The 9,625-nt window shown below is 39.5% G+C and overlaps 1 protein-coding gene across 1 annotated transcript; it reads left to right on the top strand.

Annotated features, from left to right (window-relative positions):
- Positions 1–1,692: 1,692 nt before the first annotated feature.
- Positions 1,693–9,046, top strand: LOC144518974 (metalloreductase STEAP4-like). Its single transcript, XM_078251856.1, has 7 exons — positions 1,693–1,911; positions 2,033–2,140; positions 5,679–5,749; positions 6,199–6,283; positions 8,334–8,576; positions 8,680–8,774; positions 8,875–9,046. The coding sequence occupies exons 1-7, from the start codon at positions 1,693–1,695 to the stop codon at positions 9,044–9,046; spliced, it is 993 nt and encodes a 330-aa protein (XP_078107982.1).
- Positions 9,047–9,625: the final 579 nt, after the last annotated feature.

Here is a 9,625-nt window from a genome sequence, read left to right as displayed (position 1 = left end):
GTGCTATTCTATGGGTCCTAATGCATCCCTGTGTTTTGGCCCTATTTGGAACAAGAGCTTTTCTTCCAAATATGGTATGCTCATGACTATTTAGATGAGCTGCGCGCTGATTGGTTGAGCGAACCACATACACATACAGTGGAGACAAGACAGCAGGTCTCATATTTCAGAAACTGCAATGTTATACATTGTTCGTCTGCTATTTTTACTAAATTCACTTCTGAGACTTTTTACGCGAGAAATCAACTATGTAAAGGTCAAATATGTGCCGTTTTACGAAAATTGATGGCTAACTGCAAATTTTGTCCGATTGTGTGTCGGAGTTCATGAGCTCCGTGACAGCGGCCGGTGCTTCCTGGCCGCCCGGCCTGTCCTTTCACAGACCCCGGGTACACTTTCGGCATAACTATAGTATATTTACAGTTTGAATTTCGTCACGGCATGTCGTCACGGCTACCCTAAGGTCTTACAAACGCTTTTGTCCGATTTCAATTTAAGGCATTTTTGTGAATTTGAGGGGTCTCGTTAGGAGGAGCTGCAATCCTATGGGAAAAGATCTATCGCCGCTACACTTTTGGCAAAACTAAAGTATATTTACACTTTAAATTTCGTCACGGCATGTATATCACAGTTACGCTAAGGTCTTACAAAGCTTAGCTAACACTTTTGTCCGATTTCAATTTAATGCATTTTTGTGAATTTCAGAGGTCTCGTTAGGAGGAGGCTAGCTGGCTCTCATTGATAGAGCTCCATCCAGCTCACCGTGGGCTCTATCAATGAGACTCATGGACAAGAGGCGTTTATTTCCCCGATTGTTTGTTTAAATAACTCAACACACATATCCATTATAAGATTAACTGGAACCTGTGGTAAGAGATTGCGGGCGTGACAAGCTCGCTGACCGTGCTCTCACTCACACACACTGGCCATTTAGCACGAAGAGGGGAGGGAGAGCAGCAAGCTGCAGGCCCTGGAGCTCTGTCAGGGCAGTGGCGTTGTGTACAATTTCTGAGATCTGTGCGACCTATTCAGAAGACTACCTGATCTCAGATCAGTGGTGTAGCCTATGTAAATGTTGGGGCGTGACAAAGGTAGAGACTAGAGCCAAAGAAGGAGGTTGAGATTTTCCCATTTTCAGAGGCAGTTTCAAATTGTGAGAGAGGAAAGAGGTGTCAATGGAATTTTGAGGTTCTATGTATGTCCTATTTACCCACCAAACTGTCTTTATATGACAAGGTAAAATCGGTTTTGCATTCTATCACCCCTTTAAAGTCAAATGGTGGTCTGTGTTTCTAAGAAGCAATAACATGTTAAAAAAAGTAATCTAAAGTTTAGAGCACATATAACTGATTTACAGTTTATAATCCTGTTGTATTAATCTCTCTGTAATGTGTGAGGACTCACAGTGACATACACAATCATATGACTTGAAACATGTGATTTCATGTGTTGATTGTAAGTGTAATAAACAAGCACACACACACACACGCACACACACACACACACACACACACACACACACACACACACACACACACACACAGAGACCTACTCTTATGGCGGACAGAAAGGGGTTAAAAATGCCATGTTGTTGTGCACACTCAAAGAAGGAGAGGCAGTGTACAGGTCAGATTCCACAGAAATATAAATACACAGCAGAGAACACTGACCATCCAGTCTCAGAGTGTGAACATGACAGTGGGGAATGGTATGTCAGAGATGATGAAGCTAGAGAGTGTTTTGGTGCATCCTCTGGGCACAGCAGCTGCCCCTGTGCCAGAGATGCTGTGTATCTTCAGGATGGGGGATTTAGGGCACTCTCTGGGCCAGCGTCTGTTGCAGTCTGGCTACAGGGTGGTGTACGGCAGCCGCAGACCTCACAGCTGTGGCCCCTTGCCTCAGGGAGCTCAGGTACAACACATGGCATAACATTGCACTTTTAGTCTGTCGCAATGTATAAAAAGGTGTGTGCAGCCTACTGGATGCAGCTCAAACATTTGTCTTAATGTTCTGATTTGTGTGTTTTGGACAGGTGATGAACCACGCAGCAGCGACCCAATCAGGCAGCCTGATCTTTATTTGTGTTCACAGAGAACACTATGAATTCCTGGAGACAATGGCTTCACATCTTGAAGGAAAGGTGAATTAAGGTTTGATTTTAGAATCTATAACACACACTCCTTTGTAGTTACTAGTAGAACAAATCAGGAAGTATTAGTTAATTACAAATAGCAAATTAGAATTTCTTTCAATTGCTAAACGAGTGGCACAACTGGAGCCACATGTGCAAAACTCTTACCACAGTCTTGATAGCAGCAGTTCATGTGGACCAAGCTCTAGTTTGTTTTTCATTGCTTTAACACAGTTTTCAAAAGTCTGCACAGTTATCCCACGCATTCAAAACAGAATGGATTCAGCCTTGTGCATTTCAAACACTGCTGATTGCAATTTCAGATGAAAGACTAAGCAGGTGTCTTGTTTTAGACTTGTTAGTGAACACATACTGTATATGTATAGGGACATATATATATACATATACATATATATATATATATATCCTCAGTTGTGACCACTGTCATATAGCAATTGAAAAAAACCTGTAAAAGGTAGTTCCTGTTACTAAATCAACGACTATACTATAAGTCAAAAACAGCTTATAGCTGACCAAATCATAATACTATATTTAATATATTTTTAAGTCCCTTCAAATCTGTGAATCTACAGTGCATATGGACAATCAATATATTGCTCCAAGTATCTCTGAATCAGGTGATGAGTTGGATGTAAACAATGATTAACCGGTTCTGCGTTGTTATGTACATAATATCAGTTACTATTTGTATGCCCCTTCTGAAAGTAGTAGTAGTAGTAGTAGTAGTAGTAGTAGTTACATAACGGTACATAATGTAAGTTAAAGTAAGGTAATCAGCGCCCAAAATGGGCCAGTATTCATTCTATGTAAAATCAGACGTTCAGCACCCCCATTACAGTTTTTTACGATCACAGCTGATTCCCTTCAAGGAAACACACTCAGGTGAACAATATACTGTAGATGAACACAGAAAATAAGAAAAATGCCTTCACAAGGAAGAGGAAGAGGAGTACCAGGACAATTCTACAAAAAATGAGAGGCTTCAAGAGAAACTGCAGTGTAAAACACAATCTATGATCAATACAATATACTATTGTCTATTATTATTGTATAAGGGCAGACCTGACACATATCAAATAATGCAGTTTCTGTAATTCCATGTGATCTTAGTGTTTTGTATGACATTGTTCTATGATTGACTAAATGTTGAAGAATTATTTGATTTTGAGACATGTTTGCATTGTTTAGGTGGACATTGTGTGTTGTGTTAGTGAATTATTGTATTTTGAAAATCAGTGTTGGAGTTTAGTTTTCAATGTGTGATTTTGAGCATGAAATTAGTTTTGCCAATTGTGTTTTGTAGGTGTGTTGGTGCGTTAAGAGTTTAAGAAAGTTGTTAAAAGTATTGAAAAAATTGTCATAGCAATCGTAAAAAACTGTAAAGCCTGAATGGAATGATCCCGTTTAATAACCACATTTTCAGACACTGCAACGATTCGACTGTGAAAAAAATTGCGGTCGAATCAGGCTCCTTTGATTGAATCGTCGAATCATCAACTTTTCGGGGTCACCCCTACAAGATACGAATATGCACGAATATAAATACAAGACACAACACATGCGATGATCATGTTATGGAACTGATGAATTAAGGTACTGGCACCTTTCTGGTCCAATTCCGGCACTGAATGTAAAGATGGAATAATGATGATGGTGTCTTCGTAACAACTCACAGTGATGCACTACTTTATTTGAGGAGACACAGAGTGCCCCTTAAAACATTGACTTTTGAAAAGTTTCACCAAAGAATAATAATTTTCTCTCAGACTGTTTCATTTAAATATTTTTTAGAGGCGTTTAGAGGTTCAAGAATCCTGTTTTTCACAAGAAACAAGCCACGACTAGTAAGAAAATATAACTTATTTTGTGTTAGGGAAGCATGTTTTGCCTCTAAATTATCTCAAGGCACCTTGGAGGGGTTCGGACTCCCCAATTTTGGAACGACTGAAGTAAGTGATCAGAATGCAGATTCACAGGGAGGAACTAACATTGTATTTGTTCTCGAGTAAGTTATCATTAGCCACATTATATTCCATAATTCAGAGTTATTGAAACGTGTTAGCTATTAATTCATGCCCATTTACAGTTTTTTTCAACTGCTTACACACAAAATCTTTTCATGTCACATGATTTTTGAAACCTCTCACTCAAAGTGCAAAACTGCACAGCAAATCTCCAAAACGATAAGCTATTTCTCAGCCTTTCACTCAGTTTTCTATCGCATAAAACACTTTTTTCAAAACACTACACACAATTCTCTACCTCAGACACAAAAATCTAACAGGAAGTGACTTCTGTTCCTTTTCTAAACTCAACCAATAAAAATGCTACACTTATTTACCAAGGAAGCCCATCTTGAGTAGCTTTACAATTGCGTCCATACTGCATGCAACTATCTAATGTATATTTCAGCATTACAAATCAATCAGACTTTATTTGTTCATACAACCCCCCCCCGCCACGACACACAAGCACGCACAAACACACACAACACACTCACACACACACACACACACACATACACATATTCTTTATTCTAAAAATGATACCTTTGGTTTACATATGTTTGTAGTTTTGTTTTCTTGTTTGATTCTACTGTATACAACACTGTGCTAATCTTACAAACATGATGTTTTGTCCAATAAATATTTTCTGTTTTACTTGCAACATTGCATTGTTGTTTACACTTTTCAACCCCTCTCAGCAAAATACTTTCTCTCTAGAACATTGTAAATGTAGATATAAGTCTATGAAAGATAAAAGAGCTTTAGATTTAGAACAACAGTGTGTACATGGTTTATCCAAAAATTTACTATTATGAAAAAAGTTTTTGCCACTTGATGCAAATGCTTCATTTTGAAATGTGTTTATAGTATTTTGAATGCAGTGTTTCATTTTGAAGGAGATGTGAGGCATATTGCATTTTGTGTGTGCAGTTTTGACATAGAGTATTGCGTTCTCATCTTTTAGTGTTAGGGCCATTACTGTTAAACACTAATCATAAAATAACTAAACAAATGTTCCTGTAGCACAAGCTTTACACTGTTTTCACTTCAAACGGTTGTACAACTGTGGTCACTTCTATTTGTGATACCTGATATATCTTGAAGGCAGAATGAAAAGGTTAAAGACAAAGAATGTAGCTCAAGCTACAACTTATCATGATCAAAAAAAACAATACACATATACAGCCATATACACAGCCAAATAAACACAGCAAATTTCCAGAGAAAGATGTCCTTTACATGCAAAAATTAAGATTTAAGTTCATCACTACAAAAATCTATGAATTTGAGGTGGAGAAATAAAATTAAAAAATAAGATATGCAAATAGAATGCAGAGAAGGCAAATTTGAACTGGAAAAATAAATAAAGTTTTAGAAAATGAAAATCTGATCAGAACCAAAAATCATTATATTTGTAATTACTGACAGTGGAACAGTATGTCGGCAGTTAATTGAATTGATTGAACTTATTTTTTCTTTTGTTTTCTCCCCTCTGTGGATGCTGGTGGCTTGGTTACAAGGTGCTGGTGGACCTCAGTAATAACCTAAAGAAAGACATGTACCCAGAAGCCAATGCCGCCCTCCTGCAGAGGTAACAGACTCCTGTGAAAGTGTGGAGAGGAAATGAAAGATGTCTCAGCCATAAATATATTGTGCATTTAAACGCTTCTATCCATCATGTAATGCTTTATTCTTGCCATGATCTCAAAAAAATGGAGCCAACTTTTCTGCAGACAGATCTAGGTTTAATGTCAACAATCATTTTGCAACAGTAGGTGCCATTTTTTTTTCAAAGACGTGATGTCTTTTTGGAAAAAGTGCTCTTAAAAAACACTTAGAGCATGAGACATCAAAACTCTCTGAATCAAAAAGAAATGAAAAAAAAAATGTGCAGGGTTGCAGCTCCCTTGGCAGGACGGCCTGCTGTGTGTCTATTCAGTTGAAGTGGAAACGGTTGGATTCTTTTTAAAGGCCCTTCCTTTCCTGTCTGTGTATTTGTAGAAACAATAGCAGCTAAAGTCCTTGCTGTGTGTTCCTCAGGCTGGTCCCTGGAGCTGCTGTGGTGAAAGGCCTTAACGCACTGTCTGCCTGGGCCCTGCAGAATGGACTTCTGGCAGGAAAACAGGTGAGAGATGAGTGGAAGTAAGGAATCTGTTAAAATATGTCAGTGGGATCAAGGCTAAACAGAGCCAGGAAGCTTACGAGCCTTAAGGAAGGCTTTGGTTGACTGGAGTAAAGACATAAACACAGAGCAGTAACAGAAGGGGAGATTACCAACTTGATCTTTTCATGATGAGACATGTCTGACTTCAAACAAGGCCACAATAACTGCTTTCAACATTTCCTGGAATACAATGGGATAAGTGGCTCTCAGAGTTTGTTAATAATAGAAGATGAATGCCTCACCATACACAACTCAAAATCTAGGAAAGAAATTTATTTCAATTGTGTTGATGCAGATGATTGATCTTGCCATCTTGACATAAAAATGCAAGAGAAAGCGAGAACAGTGCTGTGCTTGTATACATAAACAAACAAACTTGAACATTTAATGATGTTACAAAGTAGGAAGACCACTGTTTATTGCAGCTTCCGTTTCACAGCTACAAAGAGAAACACAAACATGATGTTGGAACCTCTGGAGACCAAACCTGAATCTGCCTGGAATCCTCTTCAACACAAACAACCTCCCCATACATAACACACAACACACACACACACACACACACACACACACACACACACACACACACACACACACACACACACACACACACACACACACACACACACACACACACACACAGATACCGCTGCAGTGCTCTATTTTCTTTGAAAACAGGTAGCTGTGAGAGAACAGGAGTATTTTAATGTGTGTGTCTTTATCAGTGCATGTGTAGGTACAGTATATACCCACATGCAGATGCTTATAATGTGTGCTATTTCTCGGCCAGCTATTTGATTAGATCCACAGTGGGGCTGTGGCTCTGTCACATTTACATTGAGATGGAGATTTAGTCTGTCGGCCGTCCCCTGCTGTTACTGGTGCAGTGATGTAGGGAGACATGGCTGGCTGCCCGGTCCACTTATACACACACCTGGGGGAAAACTGCTCAATCCCACTGACTCCACTATGCCTGTCAAACTGCTCTCTCTCTCTCTCTCTCTCTCTCTCTCTCTCTCTCTCTCTCTCTCTCTCTCTCCCTTTGTATGATATCCCCTCCTCCCCCTCCCCTTTACAAACAACTTAATCTTCTTATCACAAAGCTGTGAGTGTGGTAATAACCTTCAGCATGGTGAAGATCTAGAAATGGGATTACATATTGAGCAGCACATGTATATATAGTATGCATGCATCTTTACATAGTCATACACTTCCAGGGGCTTCATCTCAAAATGACTGGAACAGCACAGTGAAGATCAACAAAAGACGGGTAATTCTGTAGACAGACACTGTAGATGTACACCCTGCAGTCATGCACTAGATATTCCAAACAGGGCTGGTGTATCATCTAACAATAATCATAGAGTAATTATTAGCAACTAAAAAACAAAAGCTGAGCTGAAGAGGAAAATGTTTATATTTGTATTGTTTTTCTGAAGCATTTTTGAAGACAAGATGCACTTGGTTTTTGAAATTATAGAAACTGAAACTGATAGACTGTAATTGGAGATGAAGATATAGTAAGACGCACTTGTAGGCCTATGCTTAAACTTTTCTGATTTATCTTTTAAACAGTACTTTCCAGGTAATTACTATATTATAGTACTAAAGTATTTACCTACATTGCATTAGTAGGAACTATTTTACTAATGATTAATACTGGTCATAAGGAAAAGTCTGGCAATACTTTCTATTGTTCCAAGTCCCATTAAAATAACAAAACCTACAATGAGTGTATCCCAAGCAAATTACACTGTTTACTCTTGTCTTTTGAGTATTTTATTTATTTATTAAGGTATATATTTGTGACATTTTTTATAGATTCATGTCTTTAGCAGGAACCGAAGTTGGAAAATGAGATGAGAGATGGACTAACTCATTGTTGGTTTTGGTTATTTCATGGTATTTGTTGACAATAACAAAAATATTTATACTGCTGCCCATTTTAAATATAACCCACACCTCCATGCTCCAGGTGTACCTGTGTGGGAACAGTGCAGAAGCAAAGTAGGCAGTAGCAGAGGTGGCCACCAAGCTGGGCCTCACTGTTCTGGATAAAGGGTCTCTGTCAGCAGCCAGAGAGCTGGAGGACTTCCCCCTGCAGCTGTTCACAGAGTGGAGGCTGCCGCTACACGTGACCATCGGCCTCACTGCCTTCTTCTTCTTCTATCTCCTCATTAGAGATGTTGTCTATGCGTTTGTTGAACAGAGGAAAGACATCTCCTTCAGAATCATGGTGTCCCTGGCCAACAAGGTGAAGTATGTCACTCTCTGGTTTAGTGTCCTCTATAGATGGTATTTAGTGTTCCCTTTAAGGGATGTGTTCTGTGTTCACCCCCACAACCCCCATCTTTCAGGTGTTTCCCATTGTGTCTCTCATCATGTTGTCGCTGTGTTACCTGCCTGGTGTCATAGCTGCCTTCCTTCAGCTCTACAGAGGCACCAAGTACAGGTCAGACATCAAACCAGGATACAAATGTCCACTACCTGTGCATTTTGTTGTAAAAATGTGTCTCATTTTTGAAAGCCTAGCTCACTTTTGCGCGTTCCAGGCGCTTCCCTGATTGGCTGGACCGCTGGATGCTGTGCAGGAAGCAGATGGGTCTGATCGCACTGGGCTTCGCTTTTCTCCATGTCATCTATACATTCATGACTTCTCTTCGTTATTCTGTCAGACACAAACTCATCTCGCTTGTGGTGGACGAGGTAAAGCAGGCTGGTTGAAATCTTGCAGTGTCTCTACAATCCTGTACATAGAAAAGCATGGCTTAAAACTTACAGTACTGTCTCTCCGTCTTCCTTAGATGAAAAACAATAAAAAAAAACCCGTTTTACTTTGACAACACATAAGCATGGGGCCAAGACTCTTTCTTTGTGCTGGGAATCCTGGGATTCTTTCTTTATGTCCTGCTAGGACTAACATCCCTGCCCTCTGCGGGAGGCTCTCTCAGCTGGAGAGAGTTCAGCTTCATTCAGGTAAGAGCACATTTAGAAATCTACAGTCAACAATCTACAGTTTATGTGCATGTGTTAGAGTGTGGGCATGGGTGCTTGACGTCATTAGTCATGTGCGTACTATCAGTAGAATTGGTCTTTTAGGGTCGTGATAATCTATATTCAGAGTTTCCAAGTTTTCATCAGAGTTATTAAAGTGTTGTAAAAGCAATATGTCACTGGCAGTCATATCCCCGGAGCCTAGTTAACTAACTGCCTAACACAGGCACACAGAGTGAAAGCCTGGCTGACTTTAGCTCAGGATCTTAAATGTTAAGTTATTCATTAAATAGAATTATGATACCTGGT

This window comes from Sander vitreus, chromosome 6 (genome assembly GCF_031162955.1).
Source record: "Sander vitreus isolate 19-12246 chromosome 6, sanVit1, whole genome shotgun sequence".
Classification (NCBI taxonomy): domain Eukaryota; kingdom Metazoa; phylum Chordata; class Actinopteri; order Perciformes; family Percidae; genus Sander; species Sander vitreus.
This window is presented reverse-complemented; position numbering and strand designations above follow the sequence as displayed.

Coding starts and splice junctions, on each gene's coding strand:
- LOC144518974 (XM_078251856.1), top strand. CDS start 1,693: ATGACAGTGGGGAATGGTATGTCAGAGATGATGAAGCTAGAGAGTGTT. Junction 1,912..2,032: donor CCTTGCCTCAGGGAGCTCAG/GTACAACACATG, acceptor TGTTTTGGACAG/GTGATGAACCACGCAGCAGC. Junction 5,750..6,198: donor AATGCCGCCCTCCTGCAGAG/GTAACAGACTCC, acceptor TGTGTTCCTCAG/GCTGGTCCCTGGAGCTGCTG.